The sequence below is a fragment of the Acanthopagrus latus genome, chromosome 7, assembly GCF_904848185.1.
Source record: "Acanthopagrus latus isolate v.2019 chromosome 7, fAcaLat1.1, whole genome shotgun sequence".
Taxonomy (NCBI): Eukaryota; Metazoa; Chordata; class Actinopteri; order Spariformes; family Sparidae; genus Acanthopagrus; species Acanthopagrus latus.
In genome coordinates, this window is record NC_051045.1 from 26,498,649 (window position 1) to 26,516,670 (window position 18,022).

The window sequence follows — 18,022 nt, forward strand, 5'->3', positions numbered from 1 at the left end:
TGAAAAAGATAAGGCGTTTTTGATAACTAAAGTGGCTTAAGGGTGTGATGCCTGTAATTTTAATGGGGATTCACTCATCACTAAACCCCGACTGATAGTTGATTAATAGTAGCTTCTACTTTTATGGAACAAGGATGAGCGGCTGATAAAGCAGTCCAATCTTTGCATTTCTAAATGTTTTCTCTCTCAAGAGTTGATATCAGAGAGAAGTGTGATGGTTTGTGAGTCTTGTGGTCTTTAATTTGTTACATACTTGGCATCTTTAGCATTTTCAAGCAGCTCCTTGACTTTGCTGATGTGCTGAGAGGTTTTGTTGACGATCCCCTCGATGTCGGTGAGGTTGGAGAGGCCATCCTTTATCTGCATAATCATTTTGTCCAGAGTCGTCCTGTTCACTGGTAGTTTGATCATCAAGACCTGCATAGCCACCTTCTCTATGCTCTCTGGATCTCCTCCCTCCTCTGGAAAAGAAACAGGGAGGAAAGAGAGAAAATCAGCGCAAAATGCAGCAACACATAACAAATGCTATACAAGGAGAGAATGCTGCTGCAGTGGAACTAAAGTTAAACTTTAAACCAACGTAACATTCGTTAAGAATTCACTTCATTCAAAATAAGATGTCTAGTCAAACATTAATATACCAGTGAGAAAGTCTCTGATCTTCTTAATGAAATCTTTTAGCTTGTTGTTGTTGTTTTCAAAGTGCTCCTTTTTCTTCTGGGCTTTATCCAGTGTGCTCTTTGCCTGGTTTTTCACATCCTGTGTCAGAGTTGCTATATCCTGGAGCTGGACACAGGAAACACAGAAGATTTATATTCCATAGTGTCCAGTCAGGGCAGGTAAGAGGGTACACCGTCAATCCTTCAGTACTCTATTGTAAACATGACAGTGTCTTAGCACCTTTCTTGCCACGCTCTGCAGCTCCTCGTTGGCAGAAGTCAGACGGTCGGCGATGTTCCTGGTGAGATCCAGTGCTGCAACTGAAGCACTCACTGTCCCGTTGCATCCCTCTCCTCCACATACATGATTGCCCTGATTGTCACGGCAACCTGCACCGCCACACTGGCTGTCGGAGCAACTGCCATTTGCACTGGCATTGCTATGACCACCGCATACCTGTAGGGAGCAACATGCCATCACTCACATGAAATGAATGCAATGGGACTTGTGAAATGAGAGTATTTGGTGAAACAGGTGAACAACTTTTTATTCACTATGTCTACTGGGCTGTCACAATATCAGATGTTCATTTGACAATTATTGTGGCAAACAAATTAACAGTAACAACAATATAGCAACTTCTGTAGAAATTTAATAATTACAATATGCTAGTAATCAAGTCTATTTTTGTATCTTTAATCTACTCTACTCTACACTCTATCCAAACTACCCTGAAAACACGAGTATCAGGAGGTGTGGAGGGGGTCTGTAACCACAACTGTAAAATAACTGTACATTATACTGTACATAACCAAATGAGCTCATAAACTAAAATGCTCAAGGCCCCATATCTTCGCTGGCTATTCAGTTGTGATATCATATATGTATTTTTGTGAATAGCGCGATATTGCGATGTCGAGCCATCCTCACATGGGCAACTGTAACCGTATGTTTTGCTGAAATATTCCCTTGCTTGACTCAAGGAATGTACAACATTAAACATGGGACAGTTCACCTGTTTCATAGTGTTACCAAACTATGAATACACTAATAGGAAATACATTAACTATCCTGTAACTATCCTGCCATCATGACAGACAGTCCAGACACAAATTCTATAAATCGAGCAGCTCAAGAAGAGTTTTTTTTTATTTTTACCTGATATCAAATGGGGAAAAACAGGAGATATGACCCAACCTTAGTCATTATGGTGGCACTTGGAGAGCTTTACATTTTCTGTGGTGGTACATGGTGTAAAAACATTAACACTGTTCTACTTGACTCTTTTGCCCACTGATGAGGATGAAGAAGAGCAGTACAGGAGGTTTTGGTCTTGACAGACTCAGGAAAAGCTGAACAACTTCATCAAACAACATTTTGGATAACACAGAGGGTTGGTCAAGAAACTTTGTGTTGTACAATATAATTCATCGATTTCAAACCAATGGCACTTTGACAGATTGAGTCTACTAGATGTCACTGTAGGGAGTGAGTGCATTTAAATAGTAAAGAGTAATGAGAGAAAACAAGAGGGTTGTCAAGTCATAAAACAATATTTATGGTGTTCATCAACTTCAAACAGGACTAATTTGTCTTGTAGTGCATTAAATCATAACCTACTAAGCTACATATTCAGCACAAGATCAATTCTGTAATAATGCAGCCAGACAATCAGACGTCTCCGTGAATGAAATTATAAATTAAAGACACCTGCCTTGTGACTGAGATGATGGACTTTCTTGCCCAGGTCGTGGGCCTTTTCCTGCAGCTCAGTTAAGGATTTGTTTTGAGCAGCCAGAGCACGGAGAGTCTGGTCTTTACTGGCATCCAGCTTCTCTTTAGTGATAGCACGGGTTTTTTTGGACTCTTCCACAGGACTGAGAGGACCAGACACCGTCAGGTTGCATTTCCTCTCGGCCTCCAGTGACTCCCGATAGTACTTCTTCACTTTTTCAAACTGATCTGTGAGGAAACAGGAGCAACTTATGTAAAAATACTAGTTATAATACCTAACTTCTTTTTCCACAATATTTTCAGTAGCATGATTTTGGTTTGCTAAATTTGAATGTGGACATTATCTTTATCACTTCTCAGTCTCCTTTTGTGGGTTTGTATCACACATATTGCAGCTGTTCATGTTTGATGTTGAATTTTATTATTATCATTTAAAGGGGGTTTTGATCTGTACTGTCACATGATATTTTTATCAGTTCTTTTGAAGACTTGATTGGGTTTGCTACCTGCAAATCCTGAGGTTAGGTAGTCCTCCAGCAGGTGCTGTTTGTGAGCCAGAGTGTTGTTAACATCTCTCAGGTCATCCTCTAGATCACTCAATGTGCGTCTCAGTGCCTCTTCTTCTGCTGCTGTTGTATTGACCTCTCGGGCAACGCCCATCAGACGCCCGTCGTTGAGGGCGATCTCAGCCCTGGAACACAAAGAGCAGGGGACTCCATTTAATATCCAGACAGTAGCAGGTAGCAGATGACACATGACTGTGGCAAACCTTAGTGAGCATGCAAATACTATGTAACATCATCACCTGAGGTCATCAATGCTCTGTCCAATCAGCTGGTACATCCTGTTGCTGTCCTCTGCACTGATCAGGTCCTGTACCTGCTTCAGCTTCTTCTCCAGCTCCCTGATGCGCGTATCCCCAACTCCCGGCATGATCCCGCTCGCCAGGATCTTCTGTACAGTGTACTCGATGTGTTCCAGGTCCCTTTTGATCTGGCACACTGCGTCATCCCACAGCTGGAAGCACGGGTGACACTGGACACACTTGGGGAAGTTGCCGGTGAAGCCGCGAGCGCATTCATCGCAGTGCTTCCCCGCTGCTCCCTCCCTGCATTCGCACATCCCTGTTGTCCGGTCACACTGGGCTATCTCTGAGCCCAGAGGGTGGCAGTTACACTCTGAATGATAGGAAGGAGAAGGGGAAGTAAGAAACACAGGAAGAAAAGACAGAACAATAAAAATCAATAATAAGGGTATGCATAGGCATAACATCCACTAGGGACAGGGGGGACATGTCCCCCAACACTTTCCAAAATCCCGTTTTTGTCCCCCCCGCTTTTATTTAATCCAGCAGAACTCAGTACCTCTCAAGCGTCCGATACTCAAACATTAGGTACACTTGATTGATCTACCCCAGCATATACCAACATGCTTATTTTACATTAATTTGATGGCAAACTCCGCCCAGCTGATGCAACACCATTGTATGTCAGGTTAGTAATCAAGCGGACCCACTCTTGCTGTGAGTCGCGGACAGTTTGTGTAGTGCTGCGTTCAAAGGCTGCAACAGGCCACTATACTCGGTTGGGTCGGGCTCTTGATCAAGCATTTGTGTTTTGTTTTTTTTAATAACTCAAAACAATGACTGTATTTCCACCTAGAAAACACGCATCTCTCTCCTCCCTCCATTGTTTGTAGGAGGATGGTTAGCTCACCTCCCAGAGCCTTGCGCTGAACCGCTGGAAACTGATTTAGGGACCGTCATTAAATTACTTAGCATAAATATATTAATACATGATAATTGCATTTTTTTCAATATCTTCCATGTCATGTGACCCATTGACTCCAAACCAGCAGCAGATTGTATTAGTAAACTAGATGAATGAGACACAGCTCTTTTTATTGTACTTTAGTGCATCCTCTATTTTATATGAAAATTAATTATGATTTTTTTTCTCAATAGCTTCCATGTCATGTGACCCAGTGAATTCTAAAACAGATTCTGTTTCCATAAAAAATATATAACAAAGAAAATAATGGTAGCCATGTTCATCATAATGTGTTGCTTTTAAGTAGCGGGGAATATGATCAAAGCATGTAGAAATGTATAAAATAGTATCCAAATCAGACCCCCACTTTTTTGTGCCCCCCCCCCACTTTTCAAACCGATGTTACGCCCTTGAGTGTATGAAGGTAAAACATGTTCAAAGACTGTAAGAAAGAATCTACTCATGTCTTAAATATGCAGTTGGAAAGGCTTTTGCTGCCTCACAATGCAATACTGTGAGCTGCATTAAGACACATTGTCTCAGTGATACTGAGCTAACTGCTGCTACATTATAAATGTCTGTAGAGTGCAGCTGCAGCCTGTAGTGATCTCACATATCATTGAATGTTCAGATGAGTGTGATGATTACCAGCCACAGCTGACTGTTAGCTTGCTGTTAGAAAACAATCAGATATTGTGATATATGATGCTCTTAATAAGAAGGCTATTTTGCTGAAGGTTTTCATCAGTAATTATCACTGCCAAGCTAACGTAACCTGAGCTATAGAGACACAACTGTAACACTGTCCCTTTTGAATGGAATAGGAAGTAGATTTTGGTGTAATTGGACATGACACACTGATAGACTTGTTGGATTTCACAGCTTGAATAAATACAATTTCTTGAATTTAGATCAAAACAGAGAACTAACTCATGACTGTTATAAAATATATGACCCATACAAAAGGTAAGGTTTGAGCATTCCTCCTGGCAAGTATTCTACAATTTTTGTCACAAGGGGCGTTACCTTGACACTGCACCCGTGGGTCTCCCCAGTGGAACTGCTCACATTCAGTGCACTGTTTACCCCCAAAGCCTGGACTACAGTGGCACTGGCCTGTGAACTGTAGAAAAGACAGACGAATATGGATGTCTAGCAAAGATAATATTAAACTTTTTGTCAGAATTCCCTTTTGCATTCTCCAGTTTCACCATGTTGCAGTGAGTTCCCACGGAGTGCTGTGCGTCGCAGTCACATTGCTGACAGCCTCTCTCCTGACCATAGTTCCAGTGGTTAGGAGAACACTGATCACAGTTATGGCCCGCCACGTTCTCTCTGCAAGGGCAGGCTCCGGTCTGCCTGTCACAGTGACACTGTCCATCGCTGCAGGCAGACTGGATGGTGCCAGCAGTCACACAGGTACATCCTGAGAAGAGAAACACACAAGAAACATATTTAAGTCACACACAGAGAAAAGACAGTAAGGCTCTACTCTGACTGTGTGTTTCGCTGGTATACAGGCAAAATCATGCTCTCTGGTAAAACAACAATATATAATAATGGCATGCTTCTCTTTCTCTTCAAAGCTAAAAACAACACTTACGCCTGCAGTCGTGGGCCAAAGCGTTGCCATAGTAACCATGCTGACAAATGTCACATGATGGGCCGTCGGTGTGGTACAGGCACTTGAGGCATTGGCCTGTTCTGGGATCACATGACCCAGGATCTTGAGTGTCGATGTTGCCGTTGCACTTGCATGGCACACACTGTCCACCAGGTTGTTCTGGGTTGCCATAGTAACCAGGGGCACACTGGTCACAGCGGGACCCTTAGTGAGGAAAATGAGAACATGGCATGATGATGAAGTTTTAAACTGCTTCAGTGAGCTGAGACCGTGGCATGGAATATTTCACCTGGTTTTGTAAAATGATTAATCAGTCAGGCGACCCACAAGAGTGAAAAGTGATAAATACATTTTAGAAATCTTGAGCTGTGTGTGACTGCAGTGTAATAGCTCACCAGTGAAGCCTTGTTTGCAGTTACAGATGATCTGATTCGAGGTGTGGTCAGCTTCACAGGAGTGCCCGTTGAAGTGATCTGAGGAAGGGTTACCAGGGCAGGGGCAGGGCCGACAGTGCTCCCCTGAACCAAGCACCGGGTTTCCAAAGAAGCCATTCACACACCTGGGACACATGAGGGAGACATCTACCATCAGTCTAATGACCAGGGATGAAATCAGATACAGACTGAAAGTGGAGGATCCTTACCGCTCACAGAGGTGACCTGCTGTATTGTCCCTACAGTATGTACACTCCCCCGTGCGGGGGTCACAGATGTCTGCATGGCCGTTACACTGACAGCGGCTGCAGCTGGGGAAGCCCCACTGGCCTGGCTGGCAGTCTGAGCACTGACGCCCGGTGGCTCCTTGCCTGCACTGACACTGGCCTGTAACTGGGTCACACTGGTGGCTCAAAGAGCCCTCTGAGTTGCAGTCACAGGCTTAAAGAGATGAAGTATTCAAAGGGTTATCCAGTGTTATTCTATCAATTATTGTTTGTGATTCATATTGAAATCAGAAACAGAACATATACTGAATAATGATATAATAATTTAAATCAGTTTAATTCCTCTTGAGAGGCAGAATGTGTTGAAGGTTTTTTGTGTCTTTTTTTTTTATATATTCATCAGAACCGTAACTTAGTATCATCAGACATGTCAGATAGGATCTAATTACTTAGTAAATTGCACCATAAGATTATGTGAGCGCACAAGCACAGAATACATGTGTAGGTTTTCAGATGATACCACTACCCAGCCATTACTGGGCATACATACAGGCATACTGGTCTCAAATTATCTCTCTGTGACACACCTACCTGTCAGAGGAATAAAGCCTCTGACCAGCTTAGACAAGTGATAGTACCATGCAGCTCTGTCTTGGGACAGCACACACAGACATTCTATCAGCCTCTACTTCACAACCAATGTGATAAAAAGAGAACCCGATTAACAGAATGTCTTATTTTTTTAGATGGCCGAAATAAATCTTAATGTAACTTTGATTTGACCTAGTCGGACTGATGGTGTTGGATGAAGGTGTTATCATGTGACAAACTTTGCTGCTGGTAAAACAGACTCACCAGTACAACCATTCACTCCAAAGCCATAGGTTCCTGGGGCACACTGGTCACAGCGCCGACCCATCACGTTGGGTTTACAACGACACTGACCTCCCACCTTATCACACTCGCCACTGAGGGAGCCCTGAGGGTCGCACTGACATGCTGGGTACAACAGACACAGATAAAAGATGACAAGGAAAATATCAACCATTCAAAAATGAAAAAAAACCTTTGAACCCACATCATAATCCTGTATTTATCTGTATACTTACACAGAGCACCATCATGAATGATGGATGAAATACTGCAGATGAGTTTGGAGCACATCTCAGCCAGGGCCGGCATCGGTGTCATCATGAAGGAATCCAGACACATGTAACGAATCATCTCCTCCCGCCGCTGCTCTGCCTCTGGCTCATTTCCTTGGAAACCAGGAAGCTCCGTGTATTTGGGGATCAGCACCAGCTATTGGAGAAAAAAAAAAGTTATACTGCAGCTATGGCTATAGGTGTAACTGCAGCAAAGTCATGCAACAGTGATTTTGAGATCTCAAAGGGAGAAAACAACTCCACAAGCAGGGATTTTTAATTTAAAGAATTGAATGTCTTTAAAGGTGCTCTAAAGGTAAACCCACTCTTTTTTTCCTGTAGTGTGTGTGATTGTATTTTATTTGTGTTTTTGTGTGTTTGGTGTAACCATTCAGCTTTTGTGCTGCTGTCTTGGCCAGGTCAGTCTTGGAAAAAAGGTTTTACATCTCAATAAGGTTTTCCTGGTTAAATAAAGGATACTGAAAAAGGGGTGCTTTTCTTATTTAAAAGCTTATCCAAAGCCAGGAGAAATTAACATTTGTAATTGTATTTTCCTCACACTAGGGGGAGACCTTGTGGTATTAGGCCCTCAGCAAAATGCAGACACTTTACTTTCCTGCAGAGACATTATTCAACAATGGACCTTACTTTGGGCTAATGTCAGCTATACTGATAGCGCCATAACAAAAAAAGACTACTTATTTAATTTATGGTGACGTTTGTTTCCAGCACTACAGCGGACTTTTCAACAGATGTGAATAAAGAGGTTGGTGGGCTCACCGAGTCAATAAGAATGAAAGCAGTGAGATGTCTGTGTGAGACCCCATGGCGCTGGAACCTGATGGCAACCACATAACGATTACTGGGCTCGAAACAGAACGGCCTGGGCATCTGGATGTATCTGGAAAAACATGATGCATGCACAACATTTAAATAAATAAATGCATTAATATATAGACATGTAAATAGTTCTTCAAACTCATTTTTTTTTCTTTCTGTTTTTACTTTCACATTCAAGAGATGATGTCACCTCACCTACGTCAATTTCCTGTGCAGGCATGTTCATTGAGGCCTACTCAATGACAGGCAGTGAGGTCAAGCAGCAGTTGAAATGTGTCAAATTCTATAAACCAATGCAGGCTGCACACTGACTCACTGGATGTTTTCTTCTACCAATACATTACCAATACTCTAAAAACCACATTTATTTTTATTGTATTGCTTTTGATGTTCACATATTCATTACTTAAAAAGTGTATTTACTGATGTGCACACTGCGTTTAATGTGTGTTAGTGCATTACTTAAAATGACTACAAAAGCACAATATAAAAAACAGAAATATGACATGTACAAACCAACTCGGCATGTGTTGCCGATGACATTACCATACCTGACTTGTCTGTTTTTAAGGGAAACGCTATTCACCAGGGGCGCCTCGACTCACTCTCTACCTGCCTTTGGTGTGTGTGCTTTGAGCTCACTCTGCTAATTGGTTTTGGCTGACGGACCAACAGAAGAGAGCGGAAGGCTGAGACAGCCAGATCCGGGCAGGGTCTGACCTCTTAGTTCCAGATGACTTCAGACTCTGAAAAGCTATTCAGCTTGTTGAAACTAAACAGTTTTGGTGTTAGTCTTTCCCTGGTTTTTATCCTATTTTTGCTTCCTACATGGATAATTAACACTTAATCTAGTCTAATCTGCAGTAATCTGTCTAATGTGTCAATTTTTGTGAGACCCTGGCACGTGTCCCTGCTAGTGGCTCTGTGAAGCTGTGCTCAGGCAAACCAAGATCAGCATGCTCACATGATCATGACAGTATTTGTCATCAATGACAACGTTAAGATACTGATGCAAGGCACTGTTAAGTGGAAGCAGGTAATAGTGTTTCACTCCGATAAATCTTGTCTCTTTTCACACTAAGCATCATTCAAAACATATTGTTTATCATCATTTTTCTTCTGCGTTCAGTTGTGTTTATAAAAACAGCTAGTAAAAGATGCCTCTCATTGCAAAAACTGCCCTTTGTCAGACCGAGTGAAAGCAGTCTGTGATACTGAAATATTGTGGCTCCAATTCAGCCCAAATTCCCAAGATACACTGCCTGAAAGGCAAATTAAATGGCTACAATTGTGGATGACTGATTTATTTACAGTTTGGTCCATGATGGTAGCAAAAATCCATGAAAGAGCCAAAGGCTTTCCAAAGCCAGGGACAACTCAGCGACCCTGGAGTTAATATACAACCTCTCTGCCAGACTGTACTGCTCTTTGCTTGTCCCAAACAGGTCTTCAGATGTTTCCATATCTAAACCTAAGAACACAAAGCTGCTTTCTGTGCTGGCACTCCTTTCATATCACTGCAGTTGATCCTTACACAGGTTGTCTGGAATGTGTGTCCGCTATCAGTAGATCAATGGTAAACAGTACCACAGGGTACAGTGAAATAAGAATACAAATACAGGCCTGACTCATTCAGAGAAGACAGGCCAGGACAGGCTGAAATGATAACAATGTAATGATGCAATTCATCCTCAGCTATTAAACCATACCAACACCTTAAATACTTGAACAAATCGGTTAGTGAACTAAACAAACATACTGGATACAATGGTCTCTCTCTGATACAGTCACATATTTTATATAAGAGTTGGTACCTGTTGCGGTGCGGAAGGGTCACTGTGTAGAGCTGTTCAGTTGGTAGAAGGTTTCCACACCGGAGGCTGGATGGCAACAGTACAGATGTGATACTAACTACAGCCTCCCAATCCTCTGTGGACTACACACACACACACACACACACACAGCTCAGCTCAAAGCTCACATTAATTAGGTGTTTTACGTCAGTCACGGTCATATACCTCAGGTTCGTAACGGATCATGATGTCATACTCCATGGCGTAGGGGATGTTGTCGATGGTGAACACCAGGCCGGCACCATCTTTGACACGGGCAAAACCAGGGCCTGTCCACGACACCATGTGGCTGGGAGTGTGTCCTCTATGAACGGTTGTCACATCCGGCTGAGACACATGGACACATTATCAAAGAATCAGTTTCTTCCTGGACGTCGTCTACTTTATACTACACTTCAACAACCTCTGTATACCCTCACTGAGCTAACTTTTCACTTTTGTCAGGAGACAGCTGTGTGTGCTCTGTATCATACAAAACATTCCTGGAATGCAGTCTGATAAAGCAGATTTTACAAAGACTAGAGTTGCTCAGTGAATGAATTACTCTGATCACCAATATGGATTCTACAATTTTAAAATCTATTATTAAAACTTTCACACCATCACCCTTGATGTGATGTCTTGGATGTCTTACATGATATTCTTGACTCAGTCTTGGTAAATAAGTAACAAAGTAAATGGATTCACGCCTGTACTGTGCTTGAATAAAATAATACAATTTTGTCCCTTTACTTTACATGATCATTTTCATTTTAGGACTTTCCACCTCTCCCGTCACATTTCAGTGCGTTTTAACTACATTTATACAACAGCTGTAGTTACTAGGTACAGGGATGTTAACAGGCACACCAAAGAGTGATTTCAAGCATTGAACTTCCACGATGTTTTATTAGAATAACTATTCAGGGAAAAGTCAAGTTAAATTATTTAACATTTCATCAAAATCTTTATTATTATTTATTATTATGGGGGAACAAAGTAAAAAAATATCAATACAAATTGTAGTAGAACTTTTGATGAATCCTCCTTCCCTATCAATTTGTCATCTAATTTCCCCCCAATTTAAAGTTGCTCAAATAGTTTAAAATAGCTCCATCATCTACCAGCCACAACAGGATAATACTGCTTAGTATTTTGCTGTGTTTGGGTAAGTGTCAGTATTTGATGACCTGGGAATGCGATTCAGCAGACAATTATCTTTCTCCGGAACATCCCAAACTATGAATAAGTCACTTTTGAATGATGTGTTTAGAAACAGTAACCAACAAATCCTGCATAGTATTTGTTTAAATCAGTGACACTCAGATAATTTGGCACAACTTAAGTTACATAAGGTTGAATATCGTTCATATTTGATGCCACTGACTTTGTATCCCTTTTTTTGATGTCACACCAATATGATTACAGTTGTTTTATTTAATAGGATTTACATTCTTTGGGTCTCAGGGCTTCAAATATCCCTGCAGTCCCACATATACCGGGTCTTTTTTACAGCTCGGCTAAGTGGAAATGACCAAATTAACCTCATAGCCGAGCATTTAATAAGGCTATTCGCTTCAAGTATTCAATTAGGCTAGTAGCATCAAACTGTGGTGGATACAGCACATGACCACAAACCTTGAACAATGTAGCTTTGAGAATATTGTACTGTACATGCAGGCATGTGGACTATTGTTACAGTTACGTTATATTTGATGCTTGAACAGATAACCAAATAGTAACCCTTAAAACTACTGCTGAAAGTTTCAGTTCACTTTAATGACCAGTGCATCGTGGATACTTCATTCAACCCAGTTACTATGGCATTTACAAAGAAACATTCCTGAGTAAACTGCCCTACATGTCTGTTTATGTACAGTACATCAGTGGTTCCCAGGTTATTGGGCTGGTCCCACCGTAAACCTTAGGGGTCAGTAGCAGATTGTCTCTAATGGGATACTATATACCATTACCCCATAAAGCCTTAAAGCAACATTATGGATCGTTAAAATAACAGCTTCAAAATCAATTTGATGGTACTGTGTCTTGTAATACTTCAGTGAGAGGGGAGGATCACAGTGTTACATATAGACATGTTTACTTCAAGATACAAGTTGTCAAAGCATTACATATTTAGGACAGTGGTGTTGCACTCAGGCTGTGGGGGGTTTCTACATAATGTTGCTCTATGTGAAAATATATTTTCATCTTGTCAAGTCACTTAAAAGGCTTAAAAGAAGTGAAAAGCTGGATGCTTTTCACCTCTTCAGGCCACTAAATATCCTTCAAATAATTAAAATACTAGACCTTTTCCATTTCAGGACTCAAATTCAAATCAAAAAAGGAAAATTCTTGACCAACATGACCACACACTTATGACACAACAAAGCCAAAAGCTGTAATGAGGGGTCACAAAAAGACATATCGTAAGGTTCACATGCCCAAAAGGTTGAGAACCATACATTGTTTTCATCCAATGGCCTGACTTGGCATGGTCATGACGGAGTTTACGATTGTACCCACAAATATGACAGAAATATATGTTCTCAATTTAACAAGCTGACCCTTGGGATTCTTTTTGTCAAACCATACATACAATCTGTGAATCAAACAAAGTAAATATCCTACTGTTTGTTGAAGTTGGCGGATACGTCTCAGTGCTGCTCGATGTTGCTGCGAATTTGTAACACGACGGTGACGCCGATGCCTACGTAGCTGGTTGCTGAGGTGCTGGACACAGTCAGTCTCTGCCTGAGGACGAACTTTGCCCTGAGAGGAGAGTAGAAGAGAGGAGAGGAGAGGAGAGGAGAGGAGAGGAGAGGAGAGGAGAGGAAAGGAGAGGAGAGGAGAGGAGAGGAGAGGAGAGGAGAGGAGAGGAGAGGAGAACTTGTTCATGCTTGTGTTGATTACACATAATACTTTTCACAGCAACACTTCTTACAACCTGCAGGGGTTCATCCTGCACAGCTTCTCGGTCCAAATGCTAAAATGAGAAGACAGGGCAGAAAGACCTCCGGTGTGTGGTCAAATTGTAGGAGCATGACTGAGATGAACAAAGGATTTGAAGCTGAGAGAATGTTCTCCTCTGTGTGTGTTGTACATTAGTTAGAGTGGGTGCTGTGGCATAATAATCGGTTGTGACAGGTCGTTATCAGTGCTACTGTCTGCTGTTTTTGGGTCACTTCAGCAGTGGAGTCTGAATTCTGCAAAGAAATGCCAGACTTTAACTGTATCCTGCATATTCTGAACATCTTTTTGTCCTTCCAAGCATGTACACATAATTTCCATCCAGTTAGAGTTAAACAGTTCAACCCCTAAAGACAATAGCTTAATCTGTCAAAAACTTATCTCCTCTTGGTTGTTGGTTTCCTTTTTCTTCTCAAAACATACTTAAGTCAATCTTTGTATTTTTTACACATTCCTGTTGCAGTGATGTTGTAAGTATGAAGTGTCTGAGCTTGCCCAAGGGGAAGTGGAGGGGGCAGGGGGTCTCTTTTGAGTGCAGAGGACGGAGGAGGGTGGAGCGGAGGTGAAGGAGAGGGACACAGACAGTAAAGAATGTGAGAGGCAGAGATGAAGGCTATGAGGAAAGAGAATGTGATGTAGAGTAGATAGGATACTGAAAGGTGGGTAACATGAGCCAGTGACAGCAGGAACAGGCCTGTCACTGTAGCTGTCTAGCTGCTAAATGTGGCATTCCATGTCTCCCCAAATACTGCACTCACATCACAACACAACACTACTTGTTTGCATCATCTACCATTGTATACTTCTCCAGGCTGAAACCACAAAGGCTATCAGGCTGTTGCCTCTTAAGGTACAAAGTAGTGTTACATAACAGGACAGATTGTGGCTAGCCAGCTAGCATGCTAATTTCAGCATATATCTCTGCACCACAGTACTTGACGTATTTGACGTAATGTTTTTTTAAAAATATATTTTAAACAACAATTCTGGCCATATCCACAAATTGCACCTTTAACTAAAAAAATATCTCAGACTTCTATAGCAAGGCCAAAAGTCACTGAAGAGTGTATTAAAACGTTCTGCTTTTCTTGACTGAGAGGGATGCCAACTATCAATGACTCTCTCCGTAGGGTATATTATAGACAAAGCGAAAGTCTTTTACTTAACGGCACAATTTAAAATGATATTTTTAGAAGAGAATAGGGAACCTGTTGGCAGCTGAATGGTTACAATGCATGCCACGTAACAACAAACTAAGCAGTTCAAATTTGGCATTAGATCTGTGCATGTCGTTACCCCCTTATCATCTTGTTTCCTGTCCTGCCCCCCCAAAAAGAGAGAAAAAAATAACAATTACAAAAATAACAGTTTGTTTAATTGTTAGTCTAATCCTAGATGGTAATTGTGATTTCTGGCGTTGCTTATGTTTTAAATTATAAAGTAGAGAAACAGCAATGTTCAGGAACTTTAAAAAAACAATGGTTGTAGTAGTGGCTGTTGATAGAGGGATAAAAGATGATAATGACACCTCTCTGAGCTTCATCACCATTGCATCTAAATCCAGAATCCAAACAAGCGCACCCTTCCAAATCCCCCCACAAAGACAACCTTGATGGAATCAGAGCGACATGAAATCTCCTTCTGTTTCAGTCATAACATTATCCAGGACTTGACTTTTGATCTGAGACTGCACAGTGTGTACGAAATACAGAAGATTAGACCTTCTGTGAATGATGTTTTATTAATGTTTTCTTTTCTGCTTACTTCCTGTGGAGGCCAGATCATACACTTCACTGTACAAGGACACGTAATCCAAGGATATGTTATAGATATTAACACTGCCACAAGGAAAAACCAAAGATGCTTCTAGCTGATCAAATTTTCAGTCCACTTCATGATGATTTAAAAGAAATTCTCGCAGGAGTTTATGCTCTGTGCCAAGAAATAATTACAGCTGGAGATGTCCTGATACCAATTACTGAATTGGTACTGGCTAAAATAAACCCAATCAAAATCTGATCCTTCTGTGTTTTGTCCACAGTGAAGCACTGCTCTCTTTAACCATGTTGTTACCATGCTGCTACTTCACCTTCTCCCCAGTCCCCTGTGGCAACAACCACACACCAATGCTGCCACTTAGACTCTTTTGTTGGACATTATTATCAGTCTGTATTACATTATGGTGACCTGAACTGTGACTTTGTGATTTAGGTTCAATCATATTGTGTTAATGTGCTCACCGGTAGTGCAGAATCAGCAGGGGAATGTCGAGTGGTATCTTCAGCCTCATATTTGTAGTAGTCCAGCGGGGCACAGAAATACCCAGGCTGGACCTCTGAACACTGTCGACCAATCAGATGTCTCCTGCAGTCACACTGGCCGTTCTCCATCATGCACCTAAAGTAACAGCAAAGGCAAAGGTTCTGTTGTAGTTTATCCTGACTTTTTCTTCTTTCTCTCTTGCTCCCTTTGTGACACGGACTGAATGATTCACAGCCTCGCTTCAGGATGCCTGAATAAATTAGTCACATTTTAAACAGCTCATGTTTAAAGATTCAGAGGTTCAAAATGTGTGAACATCTTTACCTGTTGTTGAAGGCTCCTCCGAAATCACAGTCACATGGTCTGCAGCCAGCCAGGTCGTTACTGAGCCCCCAGTATTCAGGCTGCAGGGATGGAAATAACCCTCAAAACCAGAATGCACAGTGAAATGTCTAGTGTGTAGCTTTTAATGTCTGCAGTCTATCTGAAGCTCTGCTGTCCTGTGCAGCTTTTTTGCAGTTGTTGCAATATGTTCCTATTAATGCAACCAAGTTAATTAATTGCTATCCTTGGCTGATGAGGACCAACTCCCCTCATTAATACTTAATGAAGGTATGTCATGACAAGGTAAAACATTGCAATATTTAACAGCCAAATGGCCTAACTTTGTCTTTTGTTTGGTTTTCTTCTCCCTCTTAGCAACACATTTTGTAACAGCTGTTACTAACCAGACACTGGTTGCAGTAGCGACCAGTGACATATCTTTTGCAGGAGCAGTCCCCACTGATCTGGTCGCAAGGAGCTCCCATCATGATGATGCCGCGAGGGTCACAGTTGCAAGCTGATAAAAACACACAAAGAATACGATAGTGGCTGATGTGCTAGTTACATGTCTCAAATTTAGATTATGTGGTTTTATATTCCAAAAAAAGGCCCTGTTTAAACATGAAGCATTTTCAGTGGCAGACAGCGACAAAAACGTACGCTGACAACCCAGCTGGTCCTCCTGGCTAAGTCCGTAATAACCCTCTTTGCAGTCATCACAACGCGTGCCCTTGACATTGGATTTGCAGCGACACTGTCCTGCGATCATTCCCATGTCCAGGTCAGTGTGACTGTCACACACTCCCCCCTCCAAAGAGCCGACAGGGTCACAGTCGCAGGCTGCAGTTCAGATGTGGAGATTGTAAGTCAAGGGAAAAGAAGGGGAGGCAAGAAAAGGGAGACTTGATTATATGAAGAATAGAGCGATGAGAAAATTATTTCCAGACAGTTTACACTTCATGATGCACATCTGCAAAAACAGGATTTATTTGTTTTAAAGGCAGCATCAAGGACTTTGGCATTTTCCTAAGGCTGATCATAGCATCAGTTGAAATACGAACGTCCATTAGAAGCACAAGCAGAGCTGACCTTAATCTAGATGCTCATCTTTATCATGCCAAAAAAATTTTGTTCAAAAACCAAATGACTCACCAACACAGACTTGTGGGTCCCTGATATCCCTGACAGGGTCTTGATAGTAGAAAGGTTTGCACATCTCACAGTTGCGTCCCATAGTGTTATGCAGACAGTCGTCACACACTCCTCCACTGACATTTCCAGTGGCCAAATACACCGCCATGTCGAAGTGACACTGGTTTGAGTGGCCATTACAGTTACACTCTGGAGAAACAAGCAAGTTGAAATGGAATAAATAAGGACTAATTGGACGATTAGGAACAATATATGTGTGACACAATGGTCTCATATAAAGTATGATTACATATTTCTCAGCCTTAAAAAAGGAATAAATTGCAGCTAGTGTAGTAAGTGAGCACAAGATGAACAGCATCACCCCTCATATGCAGTCGAGTTAATTCTCATATCAGAATTTTGTGAGACAGAGTTTGTAACATGCATGTTTGTTTGTCTGTGTGTCCCCACCCCCGCAGGTGTGTGGGTTATCTGCCTCTGCTGGTCTCCATGGCAGGTCATTGTGGAAATCTCTGCAGCGCTCACAGTTTAGGCCTTCTGTATTATGTTTGCACACACAACGACCGTGGATCTGGTCAATCACAATGCAAAAAAATGATGAAGAAAAAGGTTAGTGTTGGCAGTGTCATTAATGATGGTAAGATACTGCGTCCTTATTCTATTAGTTTCAAACAATAGAATGATTTTTGTGATGAGGACATTCGTTAGCTAACCATGCCAGTCTCCCGAGTGTTGACGCTGGGCACTGGGGCGCACTCTGAGGCGTGTCCATAACAGAAGCAGCTCCCTCTGACCACCAGTTCATAGATGGCGTAGTAATATTTCTGCAGGACATCAAAGCGTCGGTCGAGCAGGTCGTCTCCCAGAGTGTTCAGCTTGGTAAAGTTGATACGCAGGTTGGTGATGCGCAGAAGCTCTGTAAAGGGAGGTGTGATTTGCTTCCATGGCAAAACTGAACTTTCTTTCGAGACTGATTGACTGGTGCAGTGTATATAAGCCTCGTTACCAAAAAGAGTAATGTAGTCTATTTTGAAAAAATACAGTTGAATGCT

At 41.8% G+C, this 18,022-nt stretch overlaps 1 protein-coding gene across 2 annotated transcripts in view; it reads right to left on the minus strand.

The window, feature by feature from the left end:
* lamb2l (laminin, beta 2-like) overlaps positions 1 to 18,022 on the minus strand; it is a 56,346-nt gene that overhangs the window by 3,694 nt on the left and 34,630 nt on the right. For both annotated transcript variants that reach the window (XM_037103755.1, XM_037103754.1), the window contains exons 8-31: positions 17,684 to 17,886; positions 17,421 to 17,541; positions 16,971 to 17,159; positions 16,479 to 16,658; positions 16,223 to 16,335; positions 15,819 to 15,898; positions 15,473 to 15,629; positions 12,894 to 13,034; positions 10,452 to 10,613; positions 10,248 to 10,369; positions 8,374 to 8,494; positions 7,558 to 7,750; positions 7,304 to 7,447; positions 6,431 to 6,662; positions 6,183 to 6,346; positions 5,767 to 5,991; positions 5,375 to 5,589; positions 5,190 to 5,286; positions 3,200 to 3,572; positions 2,901 to 3,085; positions 2,375 to 2,622; positions 901 to 1,116; positions 642 to 786; positions 254 to 461 (exon numbers count right to left, since the gene is read on the minus strand). In XM_037103755.1, the coding sequence (XP_036959650.1) occupies positions 254 to 461; positions 642 to 786; positions 901 to 1,116; positions 2,375 to 2,622; positions 2,901 to 3,085; positions 3,200 to 3,572; positions 5,190 to 5,286; positions 5,375 to 5,589; positions 5,767 to 5,991; positions 6,183 to 6,346; positions 6,431 to 6,662; positions 7,304 to 7,447; positions 7,558 to 7,750; positions 8,374 to 8,494; positions 10,248 to 10,369; positions 10,452 to 10,613; positions 12,894 to 13,034; positions 15,473 to 15,629; positions 15,819 to 15,898; positions 16,223 to 16,335; positions 16,479 to 16,658; positions 16,971 to 17,159; positions 17,421 to 17,541; positions 17,684 to 17,886 (4,234 nt within the window). The remainder of the gene's footprint in view (positions 1 to 253; positions 462 to 641; positions 787 to 900; positions 1,117 to 2,374; positions 2,623 to 2,900; positions 3,086 to 3,199; positions 3,573 to 5,189; positions 5,287 to 5,374; positions 5,590 to 5,766; positions 5,992 to 6,182; positions 6,347 to 6,430; positions 6,663 to 7,303; positions 7,448 to 7,557; positions 7,751 to 8,373; positions 8,495 to 10,247; positions 10,370 to 10,451; positions 10,614 to 12,893; positions 13,035 to 15,472; positions 15,630 to 15,818; positions 15,899 to 16,222; positions 16,336 to 16,478; positions 16,659 to 16,970; positions 17,160 to 17,420; positions 17,542 to 17,683; positions 17,887 to 18,022) is intronic.